This window comes from Nomascus leucogenys, chromosome 19 (genome assembly GCF_006542625.1).
Source record: "Nomascus leucogenys isolate Asia chromosome 19, Asia_NLE_v1, whole genome shotgun sequence".
NCBI classification, from domain to species: Eukaryota; Metazoa; Chordata; class Mammalia; order Primates; family Hylobatidae; genus Nomascus; species Nomascus leucogenys.
The window spans coordinates 75,434,647-75,460,633 of record NC_044399.1 but is presented as its reverse complement, the minus strand read 5'-3'; the positions used below and the strand labels follow the sequence as shown (position 1 = coordinate 75,460,633).

The 25,987-nt window shown below is 55.9% G+C and overlaps 3 protein-coding genes across 9 annotated transcripts in view; 2 read left to right on the top strand and 1 right to left on the bottom strand.

The window, feature by feature from the left end:
- Window positions 1-1,533, bottom strand: part of RTN4RL1 (reticulon 4 receptor like 1) — a 91,417-nt gene extending 89,884 nt beyond the window's left edge. Inside the window, exon 1 of the mRNA XM_003277817.4 lies at window positions 1,037-1,533. Coding sequence (XP_003277865.3) covers window positions 1,037-1,049 — 13 coding nt within the window. The 5' untranslated portion in view covers window positions 1,050-1,533. The remainder of the gene's footprint in view (window positions 1-1,036) is intronic.
- A 4,770-nt stretch (window positions 1,534-6,303) lies between these two features.
- On the top strand, window positions 6,304-19,681 carry DPH1 (diphthamide biosynthesis 1). Of its 7 annotated transcripts, XM_030799855.1 has the most exons (14): window positions 6,351-6,422; window positions 9,730-9,882; window positions 10,004-10,067; window positions 12,238-12,378; window positions 12,484-12,605; window positions 13,042-13,199; window positions 13,348-13,469; window positions 15,956-16,024; window positions 16,419-16,575; window positions 16,707-16,807; window positions 17,302-17,380; window positions 17,708-17,848; window positions 18,022-18,129; window positions 18,858-19,681. In XM_030799855.1, the coding sequence occupies exons 1-13, from the start codon at window positions 6,362-6,364 to the stop codon at window positions 18,109-18,111; spliced, it is 1,458 nt and encodes a 485-aa protein (XP_030655715.1). In that variant the 5' UTR covers window positions 6,351-6,361; the 3' UTR covers window positions 18,112-18,129; window positions 18,858-19,681. The 7 variants fall into 7 exon arrangements, with proteins under 7 accessions (XP_012356920.2, XP_030655718.1, XP_030655715.1 ...); XM_012501466.2 differs by lacking the exon at window positions 12,238-12,378 and having other exon boundaries at window positions 6,304-6,422; XM_030799860.1 differs by lacking the exon at window positions 12,238-12,378 and having other exon boundaries at window positions 13,042-13,166.
- Window positions 18,244-19,675, top strand: OVCA2 (OVCA2 serine hydrolase domain containing). Its single transcript, XM_030799861.1, has 2 exons — window positions 18,244-18,485; window positions 18,858-19,675. Exons 1-2 carry the CDS (start codon window positions 18,302-18,304, stop codon window positions 19,355-19,357), a joined length of 684 nt encoding a protein of 227 aa, XP_030655721.1. The 5' UTR covers window positions 18,244-18,301; the 3' UTR covers window positions 19,358-19,675.
- Window positions 19,682-25,987: the final 6,306 nt, after the last annotated feature.

Here is a 25,987-nt window from a genome sequence, read left to right as displayed (position 1 = left end):
GATCAGGCCCCTCAGCTACCTGAGCTCCCGCCTCAGCTGGCTCCCGCAGGGCCGGGGCAGCCAGCCGCAGGCGCCGCGGCTTCTCAGCCTCCCGGCCGGGCCAGGCGCGGGGGGGATCCCGGCGGGGCGCCACAGCCCGCTCCGGCCTGGGAGGGGAGAGAGGCAGACGCAGAGGCTGGAACAGCTGGTGGCGGGGCCCGTGGGCTCCCGGCGTGATCACCTGCCCTCCCAGGGCCCGGGGGACGGCGACCCGCGTGGCAACCACGTGGGGGCGCGGCGGGACTTCCCCGGTGCCCGCACCAACTTTGCCGCGCTCGGTACCGGGCCGGGCTGCCGGGGCGTCTAGCTAAGGTGGTCGCGAAGCCAGCTGTCCTCAAGTTGAGCCGGGCACCGGTCGCGCACACTGGCGGCACGGCCTTCGCGTCCCTCCGCTCCCAGCATAAGGAAAGTTTGAGGAACCGGACATCAGGCGCTGGCCGCTCCCCACCCTCAGCCGCTGGGTGCCCAGAGCCCATCCCTGGGGATCAGAGCAGGACTGCAGAGAAGACGTCCGCGTCCCGGCCCCGTCTGGGGAGCTAGGGCGCGCGGGGAGTGCCCGGGCCGCGCGGTCACTGACCGCTGGCTGCACAGGAGCGCCGTGCGGACTCGGCCTCCACAAAGCGGCAGAAGCAAGGGCGTGTGCCCGCGCAGGGGATGGAGGCTGCAAGTGCAAAACTTTATCACAGCAAAGCAAAGGTCCCAGGAGGCTGGCTCCCCTTCCACCACCGGCCGCTCACTCTGGTCTCCGACTGACCCCTCCGGGCTGGATCTCTAGGCCTGGCCACTCGATCCATGGAGAAAACCCCGTGTCTCACAACTGGCCGCCGGCGGGAGCTGAGCCCCAGCAGCAGCCCCTCGGCGGGTGCGCCAGGCAAAACCCACCAGCCCGCCGGGGGCTACTTCCCGGACCGGGAGCCCCGGCTCCGGGCGGCTCCCGGGCTCGCGGCTCTTTCCAGAGCGCATTCAACTTCAACTTGCCCCTGCGGCTCCAACTCACCTTTGCGAAGCATGTTGGCCACGGGGCCGCCGCTCCGAGGTCGGCCTAGGCGCACTCCCTCCCGGGGTCCAGATTCAAATCCCTGGGCGCCAGCTGCAGCTAATCCGAGCGCGTCGAGGCGGGGGCAAGCCGGGGATCCGCTCGTGCCCGGTGGCCCGGCCCCGCAGGGGCATGGTGAGCTCCAGCCCCGCGCCGAGGGCACCGGCGCCCGCAAGCAACCGTGGTGCTGCCCGGCAGCCCCGCGTGCTTGCTCAGCCCCGGGGCGAGCGGCTTGTTCCGCGGAGCCGGCGGCCTGCTTATGCCACCCGGAGCACTTTGCAGGCGGTTTTGAGGGGGGACGCCGCCCCCTGGCCGGCCGGCCGCAGCCCCCTCCTCTCCGCCCCCTCGGACCACCGCCGCCGCGACTGCTGCAAAAGGGCGCTCGCACGCACCGCCGAGCTCGGGGGAAAGCGCCCGGCGCGCGTTTGCAGGACCGAGCGATCGGCGGAGCGGGGCGCCTCCCTTCCTCCCCCCGGCTTCCCCCTCCTCTCCTCCTCCCTCCCTCCCTTGCTCGCTAGCTCCCTCCCTCTCGCTCCGCTCCCCGCCCCCGCTCACGGAGCGCCTCCTATACAAAATTTATGAAAGTGCTCTCAGCTCGCGGTGCCGAGCGCCGTCCTATTCCCAGGGCAGCAGCGCTCAGCCGCGCGGCGCCGCCTCCCAAGGTGTTTTCACTGCGCCCGCCCCCGGGGAAGATCCTCGGCCCGCGTCCGTCCAGGCACCTGCCCCAGTCCCCAAGCCGGTCCTCCGACCGCTCCACGCCCCTCCCCGGCCCCGCAGGCCTCCCGGAGCCCGAACCCGCAGCCCAGCCCCCGCCCGCTCGCCCTTCGCGGCTGGAGGTCATCGGGAGAGGCGGCTGGGACGCGAGGACCGCCGCCCAGAGTCCGGATCGCGAGTCCGCTCCCTGCCCCGGCTCCTCCCTGGCCAGCGCCCTTTCTCCCAGTCTCGACGGCTCTTCCCCGCACTGAACAGCTCCAGCGAACCCGGCTGCCCCGCACCCCGAGTCCCAGGACACTGTTCTTTTGTGGGGAGAGGAGGGGAGCAAGCATTCAGAAAGGGCCAGCTGCAAATTCCAGGGAGAAAGAAGGACCCGTGCGGGTTCGGGTGGGCTGTCTCCGCCTGGGTGGGGTGTGGGGCCGTCTGTGATCTCCCTTGGTCCACACAGACCCCGCTAGGGGGTTCGCGGAAAATGGGGGAGGCGCCGCTTGGAAAGCGGGTCCCGCAGGGGCCTGTTGAGCTGAGGGAAGAGAAGGTTCGGGCCAGGCGAGTTCCTGGGTGGAGGCGGCACCCCCTACTGGCCTGGGATCAGAGGGATTCGGAGGGAAGAAAAAGTGATGGACCAAGACTGTCATTCAACACACATTCACTGAAGGCTCAGCATGTGTGGGGCACTACTGTTCCTGAAAATTCAGCAGACTTTTTAAAGACTTGTCTTTGCCCTGTCCTCAAGGAGTTTCCATTTTAATAGGGGCCAAATGAGGAAAGTCCAGAGAAGATGGGAAGATTGTGCTTAGAAGAAAAACAAGCAGAGTATTTTCTGGAGCTGATACGGGGGTAAGGGTGGCAGTCAAGGAAAGCTACTCTGAGCAGGTGACATCCAGGCAGAAATCCAACCGAATCCCTCCTTGTAGGAAAAGGTGACATGATAGGAAGGTCAAAAAGAAGGTCAGGGCCGGGCGCGGTGGCTCACGCCTGTAATCCTAGCACTTTGGGAGGCGGAGGCAGGCAGATCACGAGGTCAGGAGATCGAGACCAGCCTGGCCCGCATGGTGAAACCTGGTCTCTACTAAAAATATAAAAATTAGCCGGGCATGCTGGCAGGCGCCTGTAATCCCAGCTACTCAGGAGGCTGAGGCAGGAGAATCGCTTGAACCCGGGAGGCGGAGGTTGCAGTGAGCCGAGATCGCGCCACTGCACTCCAGCCTGAGTGACAGAGCGAGACTCTGTCTCAAAAACAAAAAAGAAGGCCAGGCTGGGCGCGGTGGCTCACACCTGTAATCCCAGCACTTTGGGAGGCCAAGCTGAGCAGATCACTTGAGGTCAGGAGTTCGAGACTAGCCTGGCCAAGGTGAAACCCTGTCTCTATTAAAAATACAAAAATTAGCCGAGCGTGGTGGTGTGTGCCTGTAATCCCAGCTACTTGGGAGGTTACGGGAGAATCTCTTGAACCCAGGAGATGGAGGTTGCAATGAGCCGAGATCACACCACTGCACTCCTGCCTGGGTGACAGAGCGAGACTGTCTCAAAAAAAACAAAACAAAACAAAAAAGGCCAGTCTGACATATTCAGTCATACCTGCATTTGGTGGCACTGAAGCTTCAGATTTGAGCTAAGGCTCTGGGCTTGGACTTCCAAAAGCTTCAGGTGTCGTGGGAAAAGAAAGACCCACAAACCATCTTAGAGTGTGACTGACAGAAGTCACAAAGACTGCGAAAGGGCTCTGCTAGCTCTGCCAGGGGCTACCGGATAATCAGGAAACAGTCACAGAAGAGGTGCCCTTGGAGTTAGGTCTTGAAGGCTGAGTTCATCACACTAAGAAGGGGGAAGGGCATTCCATGCAGATGATTGAAGATGAGAAGTAACCTTGTTCTGAAGATGAATAAGATTGGTCCTTCCTGAGGACCATGGGCTCACACCTATTATCTCACCACTTTGGAAGGCTGGAGTGGGAGGATCGCTTGAGGCCAGGAGTTTGAGACCAGCTTGGGCAACATAGTGAGACTCCATCTCTATTTAAAAAAAAAAATGTTTAAAGATAAAAAAAGATTGATGGCTGCTACTCTGGGCACGCTGCCCATGGCCACAGGAGCAGTTAAACACGAACAAAAAAAGATTGGTCCCTCTTGGGGTAGGAACAGAAGGTAAGGTATTCCTTCTCTTAGCCACCAGCTGCAAGGCAGTGCTGACCCCACTGCCGGACTTAGCCCTGACAATGGGAGCCTGGGAGGTCCTCTGTCACCGAGGCCCAGAGAGGATGAACAACTTGCTCAGCGTCACATCACAGGTCAGCGATAAAGTGTGGGTCTGACTCATGGCCTGAATGTGGGATAATCCTCCTTCCACCTCCCCAAGCCGCCTCCCCATGAACCCCTAGCCCACAAACTCTAGCATCTCAGGAAAAGTTGGCTGGGGCTGGGCGTGAGTGTGAGAAGCAGAGTTATTTCAGGCCTCAGGAGGGCTGGGTGCTGCCTTGGAGTCCAGCCAGGGGGTGGGGGCGAGTGAAGGCGGGTGTTGTGGTGTACTGTGGGGGTGCACTGTGCCCGCCTTCTTGTCAGGCAGTAATTACTCAGACTGCTGAGTAACTCAGGCAGGGAGACCCCCACAGACAGATGGAGGTGCCCTCAGCCCAAGCTGAATGGCAGCCCCCAATGTCCTGCACCACGGGGTCTTGGAGAAGCATTCTCACATCTGTTCTTCATGTCCAGTTCTCCTAGGCATCATCCGGCTTCCTAATGGGGGCCAGAGCAGCTCATTAGGCACAGTGGATACGGAGCAATGTTACAAGAGGGATGGGACCTTTGCCATCAAACAGGCCCCACCTCTGATGAGGGAAAGGTCCCAAGGGATATGGCGCCTGCTAGGGAGAAGCCATTGCTCAGTTGGAGCCAGTCGTTTCCCCTTGAAACTCCATGCTGCAGCCAGAGCTAAGGCTGTCCACAGGCTGGGCGGTGGTGTCCCGAGAGAGGAGGGGCTGAGCTCCTGGAATTCAGATCTTGCACCCTGGGGATCCAGAGAAGCTGGGGGGAGATGGGAAGGTCTAGTCTGGATGCTTATCGAGTTGAGGGGAGTGTTCCTGGGACCCCCATTGGTCACTTTTCTGTCTAGAGCTACCTGTCCTAAGAGTGCCTGCGGCCTTAAGGGCACAGCACTGACCCTTGGTGATTGCCCCTCAGCTGCTCACTGCCTGCCTGTCCAGCCATTCCTCCTGTCTGGGCAGCCTCCCAGGCAGGGCCTGTCTCTGGCTGCTTGTTTTCACTTCTCCCTGCACATTAATTAGGGGTTTCCAAGCAGGGAGGGCCTCTGGGGGAGCCTGAGGCCACAGAGCTGACTTAAAGGACCAGCTGTGCTCACAGCACCACCGCAGAGAGAGGAGGAGGATGCCAGGGGGCTGGGTAGACCGTCAGCCCTGAAAGACCATTGTTCCACGGGACAGACTGCTGAGGGCCAGTCCTGCAGGTACTTTGCTCTTCCAAAGGTCAAAGCCGTCTCACTGGCTGTCTTCTCTTTGGGGTCTCTGGAGCTCTGGCCAGTGATCAGGAGAAAGACTAGCCCTGAGGGGCAGGGCAAAGGTTGGCCAGGGTCCAGAAGGGTTAGACATCACAGTCCTCGACTGCCCACCCTCCCAGGAAAGCACCCTCAGGCTGTGGGCCTTCCCCAGAGGGGCAGTTTCTACGGGGTCTACACGCTGGATGATAAAGGCTGGGTGCGGTGGCTCATGCCTGTAATCCCAGCACTTTGGGAGGCCAAAGTGGGAGGATTGCTTGAGTCCAGAGGTTCAAGACCAGCCTGAGCAAAATAATGAAACCTTATCTCTACTAAAGAAAAAAAAAAAAGAAAAAAAATTAGCTGAACGTACGCCTGTGGTCCCGGGTACTCAGGGGGCTGAGGCAGGAAGATAGCTTGAGCCCAGAAGGTTGAGACTGCTGTGAACCATGATCGCACCACTGCACTCCAGCCTGGGTGACAGACCAAGACTCTGTCTCAAAAAAAAATAATTTAAAAAGGTGGTAAGGGCGATCCAGAAACCTGCACCAAGACTCTCAACTTGGAGCTGGGCTGTTGGTCCCTGAGTTCTGTCCTGCCGGACAGTGGAGTCCCCCTAGGTAGGGAACGTGGCCCCACACGGCGGCTGGGTGACCGACCACTGCTTACCAGGAGGGGAGACTGGCAGGGGGGCTCAAGGAACATCTGGTGGGTTTCCCCCTTCACAAGACTCGGCCTGCAGAGTTCGTGCAGGGAGTTCGCACATAGGAGAACACTGGTCCGGGAGTGCCAGGCTCGTGCCCGGCCGGGGAGAGGAGTGGGAGACTAAGTCGCAGGGTGAGGGCAACTGCCGTAGTCGGGGACCACTAGGGAAATCCTGAGTCCCGGCATTCTGGGCTGGGGTGGAGCCCACTATAGCCCCGCCCCTATCTTATCCTTTTTTTTAATGGCCCCGCCCAGCGGATATCCCCCCCCGTCCCCGCCCCCGCCCCCGCCCCCGCTGACCGATCGGCGATCGATCGCAATGTCTGCGCTCTCCGCGTTCTTCCAGCGCTGTCTTTTTAGTACCACGTGCGCAGGCAGGTGATGGCGGCGCTGGTTGTGTCCGGGGCAGCGGAGCAGGGCAGCCGAAACGGCCCTGGCAGAGGTGGGTGCTGCAACGCTGCGCCCTCCAGACCTCGCATCTTGGGGCGGGGCCCTCAAATTAGGGACAGGACCAACCCCCTTTAACGGCGGCGGCGCCTTTCTCCGCTAGATCCCGCTGTTAGTCGCTTTGGGCCGCTGTCACCAGCTCGGGGTCGCTGTCAACTGGAGCCCAGGGGTACCACTCTTTTGCAGCTTTAGGGCGCGACCGAGAGCGGCCCTTAATCCTCAAATCGGAAACTACAGCCTTGCCTTGGCGGGCAGACGGACGGAGGAAGATTGACGGATAAAATGGACTCGACGGGGAGGGAAAGGGCCAGGCCAGTTGCAGCGGGCATTTTACGAGTGCGCTCTCAGAGAATGCTTTCAGGGAAGAGGCATAAGGTTTCATTCGCCAGGCATTAACTGAGCGCCCACCGAATGCCAGGCCTGCGCTGGGTGCAGGTACTAGAATCAGAGATCTCAGTCTACTGGGGGAATGTTAATGTAAACACATCATAGCCACGTGATAAAGGAGGAGGTGCCTGCTGGTCCCTGGGACACATTGAAGGGCTAATGTTAGCAGTTCCTACACCCCAGCGACCACTAGGGACCTGTCAGAGGAGGATATGTAATGGGCCTAGGAAGCCTAGGCTGATTGTCCAAGGCTTTTGAAACAACTGACCAAAAACCATAGCAGTGGTAACATTCAAATCTGGTCTCAGGGCCCCAGCCTGCCAGACTAGATCTCCACTGGACCATCCCCACCGCCGCCCACACAGTGGATGAAGCCTCATGTCTGGGCGGGTCCCTCTTATCGTAGTGTGGGGCCCTAGCAGAAGCTGTGGCACATAGTACAGTCTCAATACATATTCGTTGAATAAGTTAATTTCTTGCTTTTTCATATCCTCAGACTGTGTGGCTCCTAAAGAGATAACGGGGTTGAACTAAGCTTAATTGTGGGGGCAGGGCATAGTGGCTTACACCTTTAGTCTGAGCACTTTGGGAGGCTAAGGAGGATTGTGTGAGCCCAGGAATTCCACACCAGTCTGGGCAAGATAGGGGGACCCTGTATGCACAAAAAAATAAAAAATAGCCGTGCATGGCTGGGCACGGTGGCTTACACCTGTAATCCCAGCACTCTGGGAGGCTGAGGCGGGCGGATTACCTGAGGTCAGGAGTTCGAGACCAGCCTGGCCAACATGGTGAAACCCTGTCTCTACTAAAAATACAAAAATTAGCCGAGTGTGATACCACACGCCTGTAATCCCAGCTACTCGGGAGGCTGAGGCAGGAGCATTGCTTGAGTCCGAGAGGCTGAGATTGCAGTGAGCCGAGATTGCACCACTGCACTCCAGCCTGGCCGACAGACAGAGTGAAACTCTGTCTCAAAAAATAATAATAATAATTAGCCCTGCGTCTTGGCACATGCCTGTGGTCCTAGCTACTGGGGAGGCTGAGGTGGGAGGATTATCATTTGAGCCCAGGAGGTTGAGGCCGCAGTGGACCATGATTGCGCCCCTGCACTCCAGCCTGGGTGATGGAGTGAGACCCTGCCTTAAAAAATAATAAGCTGAATTGTTTATTCAGCTTATTATTTTTTATCCTACTTAAGAGTAGGATGAGACCAGAGTAAGAGTTGCAGTCTTACTAAGGGCCACGGTTTCCCCTTTACTCCAGGAGTTGTAATTATGTGTACACCTGTCTTTGCCCCCCCTAGACTGCTGGTCACTAAGGGACGAGGTCACTTTTCTGTCCTTACGGATACATCCACCACCCTGACTCAAGTGTTCTTTCCATCCTTCCTGGTTTAAGAGTAAGGAGGAGCAATGGGACAGCTAAGTCAGTGAAATGTATGATGTTTATTTCCCTTTTAAATGAGGGGAGGTAAGCGTGAAAGAATGAACAGTGTGGCCATAGTCAGTGGGATTCTGAGTAAGGAGGGCAGTCTTTTAACTTAGTATTCATGTTTAACGGTTTTTTTATAGACCTCATTAGAAGCTCAAAACTTCAAGGTGTCCTCAGGAGGTGGGAGAGGGGGGACATTCTCCCAGGCTGGCTGGGCTGGCTAGACTGACTTAGGTTTTCCACAGGGCTGTTCTCTATCAAGGAGCAGTATATGGACTCAGACTCATTCTTTGCTCCTTAGCCCCTGGTGTCACCTCTGCTCTCCTGAGGAAGAAGGTGAACCATGTTCTATTCATGGGCTCAAGTCTTCGATTCCCAGTCATTTCACAACGTGGAAATTATACCGGTTACCTTCTGGCTTAATGAATTGTCTCTACCTTCAGGATGAATTCAGTGAGAACAAAAGCTGGGCCAACCCCCTTGGTTGTCTGGATCTGGCCCTTAAACTTGGTGGAGTTAACAGCTTAGCTGGGTCTTGTTACCGAACTCAACTTGGGTCTTCCCATCCTCACAAAGCAAAGCCAAACACTGACATTGAGATTTGCAGGGAGAGAACAAGCATTTATTGTAAGGCACCAAGCAGGGAGACTGGGCAGCTGAAGCTTAAGACCTAAACTCCCTGATGGCTTACAGGCAAAGGGTTTTTATTTTTATTTTATTTTATTTATTTATTTATTTATTTATTTATTTTTGAGATGGAGTCTCGCTCTGTCACCCAGGCTGGAGTGCAGTGGCGCAATCTCGGCTCACTGCAAGCTCCGCCTCCCGGGTTCACACCATTCTCCTGCCTCAGCCTCCTGAGTAGCTGGGGTTACAGGCGCCCGCCACCACGCCCGGCTAATTTTTTGTATTTTTTGTAGAGACGGGGTTTCCCCGTGTTAGCCAGGATGGTCTCGATCTCCTGACCTCGTGATCCGCCCACCTCGGCCTCCCAAAGTGCTGGGATTACAGGCCTGAGCCACCGCGCCCCGCTGCAGACGGTTTTTAAAGGCTGGGCTGTGAGGGAGCTTTAAAGTGAATTAAGGGCTGGGGAATTTCTGGAACTTTCTTAACCTATTTGCTGGCTTCAGTCTGTCTGAGGTCTTACATGACAGCAATTAGTTGGCATTTTTCACCTGGTGGGGGGTGGGGGTCCTGGTTTCTGAAAAACAACTTAGGGATATATGTCAAGGTGTTACGTGTAGTTTCTGTGGGAACCAGACATCTCGCGACTCTGACTGTTGTTTATTATCTTCTTGTTTAGCAGGTTATTTGCTTCCCTAATTGCTAGCTAAGATGCCTGGGATTTTTCTTGAGATGACTCAAAATTTTTATTTCTATGCTTGAGAGGGGGCACCAGCAGGCCCTGAAAAGGGCTCCCTATTCCATCTCAATCTGGCTGCGGCCAAAGACAGACACCAACTCAGGCCTTATATCCATTCTAGGTCGGGCCCCTCGGGGCCGTGTGGCCAATCAGATTCCCCCTGAGATCCTGAAGAGCCCCCAGCTGCAGGCCGCAGTCCGGGCCCTGCCTTCCAACTACAACTTTGAGATTCCCAAGACCATCTGGAGGATCCAACAAGCCCAGGCCAAGAAGGGTGAGGCCGGGACCATCGAGCTGGGGTGGGGGCGGAGAGGTTGCCTGGCCCAGATGGGGCAGTGTCCCCCTTGCAGCCCCTTCCTAGCCCTCCACCTCTCATGTCTCTGCTCGTCTTGCAGTGGCCTTGCAAATGCCAGAAGGCCTCCTCCTCTTTGCCTGCACCATTGTGGATATCTTGGAAAGGTGAGGCTTGGGGCACCGGAGAGGAGGGTGAGCCAGGTTTCCCCCACCCCCTATGCTCATTACCCGGGTGGGTAATGCCCTGGTGGCGGGCATGTTTTCCTTCTGAACCTCCACCTTCCCCCTTTCCCTCCCACAACCATACACACACTCAGGGAAAACCCAAAACAAGTCTCCCAGCTTGCTGAGAGCCCTGCTTGTCCCTGCAAATCCCCCTCCCCTAAACATTTGGGACAGAGAAAGAAATCAATCCCAGTGTCTTCAAAGCTAGGCCCAGAGCAGGTGGTAGGACCTGGGGAGGAACCTAAGAATTCTCCAAGCTGCCCTGAAATGCACTGAGTGGTCAGTAGGAGGTCTGCCGCTGGGGGGCGGCGGGGGGCACCTTTTCCTCAGGCACATTTGGGGAATTAGGGCAAGGATGGGTTTGGAGCGGGGAGGTGCCTGGGAGAAGGTATTTAGTTCCTCTACATCCTACCCCTGTCACTCTAAGTTTCTGCAATACAATGAGCCGCCCTTGGTGGGGAGGGTGAGAGCTCAGCCATCTGGAACCAGCACAGGAACAGGGGAGGGGAACGAAGAAAGAGGAGGTCATCTCATGCTGGGAACCTCCCACTCCCCTGCTGCCCCATCGCCCTCCCTCCCCTGCTGCCCCATCCCCCTACCCTGCCCCTCCATCCTCCTCCCCTGCTCCCCCATCCCCCTCCCCTGCCACCACCCTCCCTCCCCTGGTGCCCCATCCCCCTCCCCTGCTCCCCCTCCCCTGCTGCCCCATCCCCCTCCCATGCTACCCCTCCCCTTCCCTGCTCCCCTCCCCTCCCCCTCCCCTGCTCCCCTCCCCTGCCCTGCTCCCCCTCCCCTCCCCTGCTGCCCCATCCCCTCCCCTGCTCCCCCTCCTCCTCCTCTGCTCCCCTATCCCCCTTCCCTGCTCCTCCCTCCACTGCTGCCCCCTCCCCTGCTCCCTTCCCCCTCCCCTGATGCCCCCTCCCCCTCCCCTTCTCCCCCTCCCCTGCTGCCCCATCCCCCTCCCTGCTGCCCCCTCCCCCTCCCCTGCTCCCCTTCCCTGCTCCCCCATCCCCCTCTCCTGCTGCCCCATCCCCTCCCCTGCTGCCCCCTCCCCCTCCCCTACTGCCCCATCCCCCTCCCCTGCTCCCCATCCCCTTCCCTGCTCCCCTCTCCCCCTCCCCTGCTGCCCCATCCCCCTCCCTGGCTGCCCCCCCTCCCCTACTGCCCCATCCCCCTTCCCTGCTCCCCCATCCCCCTCCCCTACTGCCCCATCCCCCTCCCCTGCTCCCCATCCCCCTTCCCTGCTCCCCCATCCCCCTCCCCTGCTGCTGCCCTCCCTCCCCTGCTGCCCCATCTTGTTGCCACAGACTCACTTCCCTGCTCCCACCTTCTTGCCCCTTGGGGATGCTCTCTGGGGCTCAGGCCAATTTGCATACATTTTAATCTATAAAAAATTAAGTGCTCTGGCTGACTCAGACACCTGGGCTGCATTCTAAGGAGCTGAATAATCTGCTTCTGGGCACAGCCTGATTTGGGGAAGGGGGTGGAGGAGGGGGTGACTAGCAGGAGTTCAACTCTTCCACTGTCACACCCCAGGGGGAGGATGGGGGCACCCCAGTCACTGAGCCAGGCTCCACGCCCCAAGTGTGAGTCTCTTCCAAGGAAGAGGGGGTTCTCCTCCATTCTAGGGTGAGTTCAGGGGTGCAAGGTCTTCCCCACCCACCCCCTCCCCCAGTGATTCAGGCCTGGCAGCAGTTCCCACGGCAGTGTTCTGGCCAGAGCCTCCTCTTCCTGACGCAGGAGGCGTGTAGGTGGTGCCATGTACTATGGGGAGCTGTGCCTGGGTCCCCCAGTCCAGGGCACCAAGGGCCCTGCCTGTGGTGGGGAGGTAGTGGGGGTCCAGGCGAGAGGGCCCTGCCTGTGGTGGGGAGGTAGTGGGGGTCCGGGCGAGAGGGCCCTGCCTGTGTTAGGGAGGGAGTGAGGGTCCCGGCAAGAGGGAGGCTGTGTGTATTCATGCAGCCACGCCCATGCCCACCACAGCACTCAGCGAGGGAGTGAGGACCTTTGGGTGTGTGTGCATGCTCGTGGCTCTGGGTGGGTGAGTCAGGGCATGGGGCGTCTGTGTTTTGACCCCATGTGTGCTGGACTGAAGGTTGGGGTCCTCCTGCAGCCTGAGCCTGGGTAGAGGAATGAGGGTCCTCATGCAGCAACAGTTCCAGGAGCGGCTGCCAGGCTGGGGGAGGCGGCAGCTGTGCCCCTCCTACTCTTTGTTGGCAGAAGTGGCAGCTGCCAACCCGAGGAACCGGGAGAGGTAGGGAGAGAGGAGTTGGGCCCTGAGACACCCTCCCAGGGTTGGATCTCTCCTACCTCACTCCCTGTGTCCCTGTCCCACCGTTCCCCACCCCTGCCCCCACAGGTTCACAGAGGCCGAGGTGATGGTGATGGGTGACGTGACCTACGGGGCTTGCTGTGTGGATGACTTCACGGCGAGGGCCCTGGGAGCTGACTTCCTGGTGCACTACGGCCACAGTTGCCTGAGTATGGTGGGGCCAGGACACCTGGACGGTGGCGGGGCTGGCAGGGAGGCAGGCTACACACTCATCTTCCCCATGGCAGTGCCTTCTTGTCCTGCTTGGAGACACGAGGTCCCTCCTGGTTTCTGGGGTGGCCTCTGCCTTCCTGCTCTGCAGGTGGATCTTTCCTTTGGATTTGGTTGCCTTGGCAACCGTGCTGTGTCCCAGATGCAGGTGTTTGAAAGGCTGTTGGTTGTAGAGCAGGCCGGGCCCCGGCCGGGTGACAGAGAAGTCTGATTGAGAAGGAGCTTCTAGGGGACCTGTGACCCCCCCTTCTCCTACTCTGTCCTTTTACCCCCAGGCTGAAGCCACTGGGCCTGGCTGCTCAGAGACCTGAGCCTGGCCAGGCCCTCTGCTGCTCCTGCCTTCCCAAACAGTCCCTGACCTCCTCCCTCCCACAGTTCCCATGGACACCTCTGCCCAAGACTTCCGGGTGCTGTACGTCTTTGTGGACATCCGGATAGACACTGCCCACCTCCTGGACTCTCTCCGCCTCACCTTTCCCCCAGCCACTGCCCTTGCCCTGGTCAGCACCATTCAGTTTGTGTCGACCTTGCAGGTGGGTGGAACGAGGATTCTCGGCCTCCCGCAGGGTGGACAGCGGCCACTCTCCGGCTGTTGCTGGATCCCCAGGTGCTCCAGGCTGTTTCTCAGCCCTGGCTCTCCTGCTCCAGCCACTGGCTTCACTTCCCTCGTCATTCCCACAGGCAGCCGCCCAGGAGCTGAAAGCCGAGTATCGTGTGAGTGTCCCACAGTGCAAGCCCCTGTCCCCTGGAGAGATCCTGGGCTGCACATCCCCCCGACTGTCCAAAGAGGTGGAGGCCGTTGTGTAAGTTAAAAATGGGGGCCAAGTAATTCCTAGAGACATGCGTGTACCCTGGGAGGGAGCCTGAGCTTCATCATCCAGGAAAGAAACCAAATCTAATGCTCCTTACCTGTGAGGCCAAGGTCACACTGCAAGGGAGGGACCAAACAGGGAGCAGACCTCAGGTCTACTGTCGCCTTCTCCACTGCCCAGTCCATCAGCCAGAAGGCTGTGCAGGGTGGGGGCAGGAATCAGAGGGCCTGATGGGGGGTGAGGGTGGGCTGGAAATGGTGGGAATATAATTGGAGAAGATGGATGGGCACGCCCAGGCTGCAGCCCCATTAATTTACCATCCGGACAGCTAACAAGCAGAAGCAGCGTGTCTCCTGCCGCCTAATTATTTTAGGTAATGGAAATGCTTAATGTTGTGTGAATGCAGCCAGCCTGAGAGCCGACAGCTCCCCCGACTGGGACTAGGGAAGGGAGCCCCGTTCCGTGCTAATGGCAGGGAGGGAGGGGCACTCCCTGACTCGGTCCCACCTCTGGGGCTTCGGAGGCTGTTTCCACAGGCCTGACACCCCTGCCCCAGACAGGCCCACATCAGGGCCTTCCCCAGCCCAGACCTGGCAGCCCTGCTCCCCAAGCAGCACCGAGCGGCATTTCCCCTGTGCCGGCGTCACTCAGTCGCTACCCTTGGGGGCCTCAAAGTGTATGTTGGAGGGAGGGACACGCTGAGTGTTAGCCATTCATCAGAATGAAGTGTGGTCTCCAAGAGGGAGAGAAGGAGCTGCCACAGGCAGGTTATCTTCCACGTTCTGGAGTCTTCGTGGGCTGGGAAGCTCCTGTCAGGGACAGCACGTCTGGGGGCACACTTGGTACAGCCTGGGTTGAGCCTCAGACACACTGCTTCCTAGCTGTTTAATATCAGGCAAGTTTCTTAACATCCCTGAGCCTCAGTTGTTGTCTTCTGTAAACGAGGTACACTCTGCGCATCCTGGAGGATTAGTAGATAGGACTGCGTGAACTAATTCACATCAGGTACTTGCTCTATGCCTGGTACATAGAAGGCACAAGTCCAATAAACAGGAGCTGTCGGCCGGGCACGGTGGCTCACGCCTGGAATCTCAACACTTTGGGAGGCCAAGGCAGGAGAATTGCATATGTCCAGGAGTTTGAGACCAGCTTGGGGAACATAATGAAACCCTGTTCTCTCCAAAAAAAAAAAAAAAAAAAAGAAAGAAAGAAAAATTAGCTGGGTACAGTGGTCCATGCCTGTAGTCCCAGCTCCTCAGGAGGCTTAGGTGAGAGGATCACTTGAGCCTGGGAGGTCGAGGCTGCAGTGAGCCATGATCGAGTCATTCAACCTGGGTGACAGAGTAAGACCCTGCCTCAAAAAAACAAAATGAAAATCTGGTAGCTGTTGTTATAACTCAGTAACTGGCCCCAAGAGCTAGTCTGGGCAGAAAGTAGCCATTGTATGTCCTGCAACCTCATGTACAGCATACGTCAGAGGTCCCCAACCCCTGGTCCCATGGCCTGTTAGGAACCCTGCCGCACGGTAGAAGGTGAGGGGTGGGCCAGCCAGCATGACTGCCTGAGCTCCGCCTCCTGTCAGATCCGCTGCGGCATTAGATTCTCATAGGAGCTCAAACCCTATCGTGACCTGTGCATGCCAGAGATCTAGGTTGCATGATCTTTATGAGATTCTAATGCCTGATGATCTGAGGTGAGACCAGTTTCATCCTGAAACCATCCCCCAATCCCACCCGTGTCTTCCACGAAAGCTGTTCCCGGTGCCAAAAATGTTGGTTACTGCTGGCGTGGATGACTCCTTGAACACTACTGTCCACATCTGTATTGAGCTTGCAAAGGAGAATGTGTTCCCCAACTTCCAAATGAGGAGCTCTAGAACCCCAGGTGGCCTCACCACGGCCGGGCTGCGCCTTCACTCTTCCCCAGAAGCTTGCGGTGGGACAGTTCTTAGATACTGCATTATGTAAATAGAGGGACTGTAGAGTCATCCAATTCAAACTCCTTATTTCACACGTCAGAAAACCAAGGCTCCAAGAGGTGAAATGAAGTCTTGTCCCAGTTTACACAGTCACAGCACAGCCAGCTGTGAACTCAGTCCTCTGGACTTTTTTTTTTTTTGAGACAGTCTTGCCCTGTCGCCCAGGCTGGAGTGCAGAGGTGCGATCTCGGCTCACTGCAGCCTCCGCCTCCTGGGTTCAAGTGATTCTCCTGCCTCAGCCTCCCCAGTAGCTGGGACTACAGGCGTCTGCCACCATGCCCAACTAAGTTTTTGTATTTTTAGTAGAGACAGGGTTTCACCGTGTTAGCCAGGATGGTCTCAATCTCCTGACCTCATGATCCGCCCGCCTCGGTCTCCTGAAGTGCTGGGATTACAGGCATGAGCCACCATGCCCGGCCAGCCCTGTGGACTTCTAAGCCAGCGAGTGCCTCTTGTGCTGCCCTAAACCACACTTACAGCCTCCTTTCCACCCCTGCAGGTATCTTGGAGATGGCCGCTTCCATCTGGAGTCTGTCATGATTGCCAACCCCAATGTCCCCGCTTACCGGTATGAGCTGGGCCGGGCTGGGCTGACCAGCTGGTGAGGGGTGAGATTCCTTGCCACTGAGGTCCTCAATTGGTTGCATCCCCCTTTCCTGGCCACTAACCCACCAGCCCTAAGGATCTGAGGCACTTGGGCCCTGGATCTTGGCATTAGCCCCAGGGCTGCTGTTGCCTACCCGTCTCCTGGGGTTTACACGGAGATCCTAAAGCCGCCCACTCTTGTCTGCTCCAGTTGTGGGACAGATCTTCCTAACGACAATCCCCGCTCTTGCCTCTGTTCCTAATTACCTGCGTGGGGCCTAAAGGTTCGGGAGCCCACGGGGCTGAGTCAGGAGCTGTGTGCATAATAGTGGTCCCGACAGCGGCTGCCACAGTGACCCTGACTGCTTCTTTTCCAGGTATGACCCATATAGTAAAGTCCTATCCAGAGAGCACTATGACCACCAGCACATGCAGGCTGCTCGCCAAGAAGCCATAGCCACTGCCCGCTCAGCTAAGTCCTGGGGCCTTATTCTGGGCACTTTGGGCCGCCAGGGCAGTCCTAAGATCCTGGAGGTCAGTGGGCTCAGGACAGCCTCTGGAGGAGGGGAGTGACTGGGAACACAGCTGGGAAAACCAGTAGGCCACAGGTTCAGCTTTGGCTGCTTGCCCAGGTGACCCCCCACCCTGCCTCCCTCTCCCAACAGCACCTGGAATCTCGACTCCGAGCCTTGGGCCTTCCCTTCGTGAGGCTGCTGCTTTCTGAGATCTTCCCCAGCAAGCTTAGCCTACTTCCCGAGGTGGACGTGTGAGTATCTGCCTGGCTATGACTGGCTAAAGAAGCTTAGAAGCTGGGTCTTGCCAGCTCGTCTTGAAGGCTGGAGCCAACAGGAATTGCTTCCATGGTCATGGAATTTTACTGTTTACAGAGACCTCCCTGGGAGGGCTAACTGGGTCATACCTGCTTTGGGACTTTGGGGCTCAGAGGCAATGGCAACATCACATTTGTCCTTGTGAGATGAGTTTGAGCGGTGGCTGACACCTGCCCTGTACCAGGTACTAAATTTGGTTCTGGGGATACTATCGCCAGTGAGCTGCCCTAGAAAGCTCATTGTCGGCAGAGGAAACAGGAGAAAACACACAACAATACAGTATTCCAAACAGCAGTGGGTCACTGTCTTTACTTTAGGATTCATAAAGCTTGTTAATGAATGGGTGTGCTGGGGGCAGTCATGTTCTTCAGCATGCTGCCTGGGAGAGGAGGAGGCCCTTCCTAGGGTCTGACCTGGCTTCCCTTCCCAGGTGGGTGCAGGTGGCGTGTCCACGTCTCTCCATTGACTGGGGCACAGCCTTCCCCAAGCCGCTGCTGACACCCTATGAGGTAACACCAAGCTCTGGGAGAGAGTGGGCTTTGGACGTGGTTCTCAAAGGTGAGGTCTGGAGTGGGGTGAGGTCTGGAGTGGAGTGGGGTGGGTGGGCAGCATTTCGTTATGTTCATTGATTCCGGAGTCCGTCTTGATTTCTCCAACGGAGTCACTTCCTAGCTGTGTAGCCTTAGGCAAGGCCCTGAACCTCTCTGAACCACACATTTCCCTTCTGTGGCAGGGGACAGTGTGCCCTTCACAGGCCGTCCTGAGGACTGAATTCAGTAATCCAGGAGCAGAAAAACCCTGGCAAATGTTATTGTCCACTCCCTCCCCTCCCCTAGGCGGCCGTGGCTCTGAGGGACATTTCCTGGCAGCAGCCCTACCCGATGGACTTCTACGCTGGCAGCTCCTTGGGGCCCTGGACGGTGAACCACGGTCAGGACCGGCGTCCCCACACCCTGGGCCGGCCCGCGCGGGGGAAGGTAGGCGGGGGCTTCCAGGAGGGAGGAGAGACCGCGCCTGGGCACTGGCCGCCTCCCTGGCGACACGAGCCGAGGCCGCCGCCCTGCGACCGCGACGGGAAATGCACAGGAGCGGAGCGGAGGGAAATGCAGGGTCGCAGAAGCGAGACCCTGACCAAAGTCTGCGACCTCAGGTGCAGGAGGGGTCCACGCATCCCCCTTCAGCCGCGGCTTGCGAGGACTGCAGCTGCAGGGACGAGAAGGTGGCGCCGCTTGCTCCTTGACACGCTCCCGGGCCTCAGGTATCCGCCCCTGCTCTGGCTGCGCCCCGCCTTTTGCCGTTGTCATGGGAACGACTTGGCGCTCCGAGGCCCGCCCTCGGGGCGGTGCCGACGTTTGGTTCCGCCCCTTGCATTGTGCTTCCGCTCGGGGAAAGACCGCTTCCGGTGCTTCCGTCGCTCCTTGCCGGGCATAATGGCCGCGCAGCGACCCCTGCGGGTCCTGTGCCTGGCGGGCTTCCGGCAGAGCGAGCGGGGCTTCCGTGAGAAGACCGGGGCGCTGAGGAAGGCGCTGCGGGGCCGCGCCGAGCTCGTGTGCCTCAGCGGCCCGCACCCGGTCCCCGACCCCCTGGGCCCTGAGGGCGCCAGATCAGACTTCGGTGAGACAAGCTCCGCTCCAGAAATGCACTCAGTTTTCTCCATCTTGTTTCGTCCCCCTCGACACCCTTCAGCATCCCCCACCCTGCGTCCACCCTCATTCCTCCCACCCAGTCCACACCCTTCATTTCTCGCGGCCCATACCCTCTTTGCTCAAACTGCAGCCTCTCCTCCCAGGCTTCCGCCTTCATCGTCTTCCTCCGCTGTCTCCTGTTCAGGCCAATCCATTACCCCCTCTCATTTCCCCCAGACTTTCGCCTCGATTCCCTCTCTTTTCCTTTCTGTCATCTCGAACCGTCCTGCCCTTTCTCATTTCTTTCCTTCCTGGAGCCTCCCATGCCCTAATCCCATCCTCTTTCCTCATATCTCTGTAGGGTCCTGCCCTCCAGAGGAGCAGCCTCGAGGCTGGTGGTTTTCAGAGCAGGAGGCCGACGTTTTCTTCGCATTGGAAGAGCCCGCCGTATGCAGGGGCCTGGAGGAATCACTGGGGATGGTGGCACAGGCACTGAACAGGCTGGGGCCTTTTGACGGCCTTCTTGGTTTCAGCCAAGGGGCTGCGCTAGCAGCCCTTGTGTGTGCCCTGGGCCAGGCAGGCGATCCCCGCTTCCCCTTGCCACGGTTTATCATCTTGGTGTCTGGTTTCTGTCCCCGGGGCATTGGGTTCAAGGAATCCATCCTGCAAAGGCCCTTGTCATTGCCTTCGCTGCATGTTTTTGGGGACGCTGACAAAGTCATCCCCTCTCAGGAGAGTATGCAACTGGCCAGCCGATTTCCCGGAGCCATCACCCTCACCCACTCTGGTGGCCACTTCATTCCAGCAGCTGCACCCCAGCGTCAGGCCTACCTCAAGTTCTTGGACCAGTTTGCAGAGTAAAAGATCAAGAAATGTCTCTGCTCCTACATCCAGCCCCTCTTGGGGTAGCCTCCGTCATCCGTGCTCTCCCAGGACTCTGCACTCACTGCTGTGAGTGCGCCTCACCAGGACCAGTTAAGAGACAACCACCAATTCTTGAGACCCAAATTATATGGGCCCTGCCCTGTATTGAAGAAAAGGGGAGCACAAGGCCTTAATGGACATTGACTTGTGAAAACTCAAACATGAATAAGGTTGGAGAGCCCTGGATTAGGGTGACATGGGGAAGGCAGAGGCTGGCACCATGGTGACTGCCACATAATAAAGTGGTGATTGGGATTTTAAGCATCTTTTTCCTGGTATACACAGAAAAACATTTTATAATGGAAGTCGGTTTCTTGGCCATCTACATAGTCTTCTGGGCAGCGCCAAGCAGGGAGGTGTTTCCAGTTGTGAGTTCCGGGACAAGTTCCTGCATGGGTGCACATACTCACACGTTATTGGTGGAAGTTTTAAGTCCCAAACTGAAGGGAAGGAGGCCTCGGTGGCACAATCAGGGAGGAATATACACCTGAGGAGTTTTGGGAAGACATCACCTGGCAAGGCTGCCTGAACCACAGTAATTTAGTCTTCCTCTATCCAGATCACTGAGAGTTGTGTGCTGGTCTTCTCTCAAACCCTGGCTGTGTTCCCTGCATCTCCCTAAGTGCTCTAACCTCGCTGAACTATGAGTTTGAAGGATGGGTTGATGCCAGACCTTGGGTGGAGGCCAAAGACAGTACAGAATAAATAGCTTCTTCCTAAATTGACCCCATCTTCAGGGTTTCTGAGATTGATGCCATTCCTTAGTGACTACAGCCAAGGCCTAAGCAATCCAGCTGGTTTTCCCTTTGGGTCGTGTAGTTGTTCTTGGATACTCTGAGGATTGCTCACTCTTTTTTTTTTTTGAGACAGACTCACTCTGTCACCCAGGCTGGAGAGCAGTGGCCAAGATCCTGGCTCATTGCAACCTTGACATCCTGGGTTCAAGCAATTCTATCTCAGCCTCCTGAGTAGCTGGCGTTACAGGCATGCGCCACCATGCCTGGCTAATTTCTACATTTTTTGTAGAGACAGGGTTTTGCCACGTTGCCCAGGCTGGTCTCAAACTCTTTATCTCAAACAACCCACCTGCCTCAGCCTCCCAAAGTGCTAGGATTATAGGCCTGAGCCACTGCACCTACCTAGGATTGCCCACTCTTTTTTTCTTTACTTTTAAAGACAAGGTCTGACTCTATCACCCAGGCTGGAGTGCAGTGGCACAATCTTGACAGCCTCCCAGGCTCAAGCCATCCATCCTCCCACCTCAGCCTCCCAAGTAGCTGGGGCTGCAAGCGCACATCACCATGCCTGGCTAATTTTTGTATTTTTTGTAGAGAAGGGGTTTCACCATGTTGTGCGGGATGGTCTCCAACTTGTGAGCTCCAGCAATCTACCTGTCCTGGCCTCCCAAAGTGCTGGAATTAACAGGCGTGAGCCACCTCAGCTGGCCAACTGCCCACTCTTAACGATTTCCCTCCCATTTCCAGTGCCACCTGACACCCCCCCACCCCACCCCGACACACACACACACACTCTTTTTTGACTTCCTGCCTCTGCAAGACAAGAAGCCTGTTCTTCTGGAAGATCACACCAACTCCTGTTTAGCCCTCAGACATAGATGCCAGGGAGCTAAGCAACTGAGCAGGAATTGTGGTCAGGGACGCAGCACAAATACTCCAGCCCATTTTTCTGACAACCAGACTGATATCCCTTACATTACCGAAAGTTCTAGGTTCCTCACGACAGAGAGTAGCTGTCCAAAATTAAAAAAAAAACAAAAACAGGAATTATCTGCCCAGAGACCTAGTTACTGGGTGTGGAAAGTGTGTGGGGAGGGGTGGGAGGTGGTTCTCCCTTGCTTCAGTTGGCTTCTGCCTTGTCGTTTTAAGGAATCTTCTCCTTTAGCAAAAGGAAGAGACTTTGGAATGGGTTGATTACAAGACTGGTATCTGACCCACTGAATTTTAGAAAAAATTCTGATTTAAAGTTTCAGAAATTACACAGAAAAATTCAGATTTCTGGCTTCTCTGGAAATGACAGATCTGCAGTTCAGGGCTCCCATACCCTCATGGCAATCATAGGCTGCCCCCTTTAGCACAGTCCCAAGAGGTGAAAAATGACTTGTATACCCCAGCTGCTTGGGATTATTGATGAAAGTAGAGAGAGGGGGAGAAATATTGGGGAGTGAATTTTGAGCGAAGGCTTAAAATTAGAAGTGGGGTAGGTAGAGCCCAGCAGTAGCAGGTGGAGGAGAAGGGCTCCTGGTCGGCATGAGGATTCCTTCTGAGAACCATAGTGTCCAAGCTAGAGGGAAACATGGGGTCCACTAGTTCTCAACAAGTGAACAGGTCACTTCCCATCATGCCGCCAGGAGCAAGAGAGACTTGGGGGATTGTGCCCTCTCCCCACCCCCAATACGCAGATTCTGTGTACCATTTACATCCAGAACATTTGTTAAAACCTGAATTCTGGCCCTGCGCGGTGGCTCATGCCTGTAATTCCAGCACTTTGGAAGGCCAAGGCGGGCAGATCACCTGAGGTCGGGAGTTTGAGGCCAGCCAGACCAACAGAGAGAAACTCCTTCTCTACTAAAAATACAAAATTAGCTGGGCATGGTGGCACACGCCTGTAATCCCAGCTACTCCGGAGGCTGAGGCAGGAGAACTGCTTGAACCTGGGAGGCGAAGTTTGTGGTAAGCCGAGATCACGCTATTGCACTCCAATCTGGGCAACAAGAGCGAAACCCTGTCTCAAAAAAAAAAAAAAAAAAAAAAAAAAAAAAAGTAGCTGGGTGTGGTGGCATGCACCTGTAATCCTAGCTACTTGGGAGTTGAGGCAGGAGAATCGCTTGAACCCAGAAGGCAGAGGTTGCAGTGATGCAGTGAGCTGAAATTGCGCCACTGCACTCCAGCCTGGGTGACAGAGTGAGACTCCATTTCGAAAAAACCAAGTTGAATTCTGGGGCCAACTCCAGATGTACTGAATCAGAATCACTGGGACCCAGGAATCTACATTTTGGCAAATTGCCCCCATCATTCCCAAGCAGGGTATTTAAAAACCACTGCCTTAGGAGTTGAATAAAAGTCTCTGGTGAGGGTGTATTTGAAAAAACCCCTAGTGTGACTTTCATGCAACCCACCAGGGAGGGGAGCAAGCTCCCCAGAAGAATCACTGGTTATAGCAAAGGAAAATTAGGTCCAAAGGATAGAAACAGGAATAGCATTTATTTATTTACTTACTTATTTATTTGAGACGGAGTCTCGCTCTGTCACCCAGGCTGGAGTGCAGTGGGGTACAGTCTCTGCTCTCTGTGACCTCCGCCTCCCGAGTTCAAGTGATCCTCCTCTCTCAGCCTCCAGAGTAGCTGGGATTACAGGTGTGCATCACCACTCCCAGCTAATTTTTGCATTTTTAGTAGAGACAGGGTTTCGCCATGTTGGCCAGGCTGGTCTTGAACTCCTGATCTCAAGTGATTCGCCCACCTCAGCCTCCCAAAGTGTTGGGATTACAGGTGTGAGCCACCGTGCCTGGCCAGAATAGCATTTATTGAGTACTAACTGTATACCAGACACTGTAATAAGCAAGAACTTTAATGTTGCCTAATTTAGGGCCGGGTGCAACTGCTCATGCCTATAATCCCAGCACTTTGGGAGGCTAAGGCATGAGGATCAATTGAGCCCAGGAGTTCAAGACCAGCCTGGGAAACATAGCAAGACCCCCGCTCTCTACAAATAATTTGAAAGTCAGCTGGGTGTGGTGGCATGCACCTATGGTCCCAGCTACTCGGGAGGCTCAGGTGGGAGGATCACTTGAGCCCAGGAGTTTGAGGCTGTAGTAAGCTGTGATTGTGCCACTGTACTCCAGCCTGGGAGACAGAGCTAGACCCTGTCTCCAAAAAAAAAAAAAAAAGAAAAAAAAACTACAAAAATTGGCTGGGGGTGGTGGCACATACCTGTAGTCCTAACTACTCAGGAGGCTGAGACAGGAGAATTGCTTGAACCTGGGAGGCGGAGGTTGCAGTGAGCCGAGATCATGCTACTGCACTTCAGCCTGGGCAACAGAGCAAGACTCAGTCTCAGAAGAAAAAAACAAATAAAATTATATATATATATAACACATATATATTATCTATATTACGCAATAAATATATATAGCTTAAACCTTACAACTTCATGTTTAATCTCACAACTTCATGAGGTAGGTACCATTATTATTATTATTATTGGAGACGGAGTGTCACTCAGCCACCGGGCTGGCATGATCACGGCTCACTGCACCTCTGTCTCCTGGGTTCAAGTGATTCTAGTGCCTCCGCCTCCCAAGTAGCTGAAATTACTGGCAAGCACCACCATGGCTGGCTAATTTTTTGTGTTTTTAGCAGAGATGGAGTTTGACCATGTTGGCCAGGCTGGATTATTATTTTAAGACAGGGTCTACCTCTGTCACCGAGTGCAGGATCATGGCTCACTGCAGCCTTGACCTCTTGGGCTCAAGTGACCCTCCCGCCTCAGCCTCCTGAGTAGCTTAGCTGAGACTACAGGTGCTACCTATCACACTGGCTTTTTTTTTTTTTTTTTAAGAGATGGGGTCTCATTATGTTGCCCAGGCTGGTCTCCAATTTCTGGGCTCAAGCAGTCCTCCAGCCTCGGCTCCCCCTGGCAAAATGGTGTGATTACAGACATGAGCCATGTCTCCCAGCCCTAAATAATGATTTTTTTTTGAGACAGGGTCTCACTCTGTCATCCAGGCTGGAGTACAGTGGTGCTCCAGCTCACAGCTCACTGCAGCCTCGACCTCCCAGCCTCAAGCAATCCTCCCACCTCAACTTCCCAAGTAGCTGGGACTACAGGGACTACAGGTGTGCACAACTAATTTTCTTTTTTTAATTTCCTTTCTTTTTTGTAGAGATGGGAGTCGCATTGTATTGCCCAGGCTGGTCTCGAACTCCTGGCCTCAAGAGATCCTCCCACCTCTGCCTCCCAAAGTGCTGGGATTATAGGCGTGAGCCACTGTGCCCGGCCCCTAAATGATTTCTAAGATGCTAAACAACCCTGATGTTGTACGGTCAATCCTCTGGTTCTTTCCCCTCTGACCACATTCTGACCTCTTCTCAGAATATCCCAACCATTTCTCTTTTCTACCTCTGATTCCACCTTGGATTCCTAAAGCTCTTAGGAGAGAGAGCCCCCTTAGCAAGGAACCCCTCAACAGCCCCAGGCCCAGAGTGAACCCGGGAGGCGGAGGTTGCAGTGAGCCAAGATAGTGCCACTGCACTCCAGCCTGGGCGACAGAGCGAGACTGTCTCAGAAGAAAAAAAATAAAAGTATATGTATGTATAACATATATATAATATAGATTACATATATATTAGGCAATAAATATATATAGCCTAAAGCTCAAGGTCTACCCCCCGCATCCCATTCATTCTGCCTAAGTGCACAGAGCTGGGGTCCCCTCCCAACACCACCCCTTCACAAACATGTAGTAGCCTAACAGAATACTTTAGATCAAAATAACATTCTGCTGTTTTCGGATTTTTACTTACATGATCCTATTTAATCCTCACAATGCACCTGCCGAGGAGAAGAGATTATTATCCCGTTTTACAGAAAGCTCAGAAACAGAATATGGCCCCTTAACCACCAGTTGCTGATGATGCCAGGTTGGACCTCTGGCTTCCCAGAGCACTACACCCAGCAGTACATTGCAGTCCACCCAGACATCCACTGGAACCCAGAAGCAAGTGCTTTTAATCTGCAAGACCTCGGGGCCCTGGGGAGGTGGGATGGCTAGCATGTGGGTGTTGATTAGCTGGGAAACCGGGCACGAGTGTCTTAGAAGTACTTCACAAAGGAGCCGGGTGGGGAGTGAAGCGGGGGGTGGGGCGTGAGACGTTAAGAAAAATTGGATTAACGTGTCGTGGGCTGGGTTGCATTAACCATTCCCAACACTATCTCTGGGGAAGTCTCACACCTGATATTCAATAGACATCCCCTGCAGTGGGTGATGTTGGCAGAGACAGGAGACATATACAATAATATTTTTAAAGAGATCCTTGTTTACACTTCACCCGCACCGGAGGACTTCAGCCCCTGTGGTATTCACTCCTCTTTAGGGCTAATTTGAGAAACTCTCAAATTGGAATCCAGCACCTAGAGATAGGCTGAGGTGAGCATGTTGATCTGTTCACACGCTTCAGGGACCAGGTTAACTTTACAAGCTCACTGGCTTCCAGAGGGTTGGGGACCCTTCTTATCCTCCTAGCTCAGAGGGAAAGATTCAACAGTTTACTCTTCGCTCAATGCCCACTTCAGCTAGGGGTTCCTGGAAGAACGGGGCTGTGGAGTATCTCAGAAAATTTTCCTCCCTCTACTGTCTTCAGGCCCCAGGAGACAAACCTCCTTCCAAGCCTGCTGGTCCCAGTGGCTTCCCTCTCACCGAAATCGAAAGAACCCGAGTCCCAGCCCGACCCCTTCTCTCGCCGAGCCCTGGCTGGGATACCTTGGCAGGGAGGACAGGACTGCCTCAGGCTGGCCGCCAGACGCACTCCGCAGGCCGCGCGCGCTCGAG

Excerpts from the sequence above, each read along its gene's own strand:
- DPH1 (XM_030799855.1), top strand. The coding sequence starts at position 6,362 with ATGGCGGCGCTGGTTGTGTCCGGGGCAGCGGAGCAGGGCAGCCGAAAC. Across the intron at positions 10,068-12,237 it reads ATTGTGGATATCTTGGAAAG|CCTGAGCCTGGGTAGAGGAA; the intron begins GTGAGGCTTGGG and ends GTCCTCCTGCAG. Across the intron at positions 12,379-12,483 it reads AACCCGAGGAACCGGGAGAG|GTTCACAGAGGCCGAGGTGA; the intron begins GTAGGGAGAGAG and ends CTGCCCCCACAG.
- OVCA2 (XM_030799861.1), top strand. The coding sequence starts at position 18,302 with ATGGCCGCGCAGCGACCCCTGCGGGTCCTGTGCCTGGCGGGCTTCCGG. Across the intron at positions 18,486-18,857 it reads GGGCGCCAGATCAGACTTCG|GGTCCTGCCCTCCAGAGGAG; the intron begins GTGAGACAAGCT and ends ATATCTCTGTAG.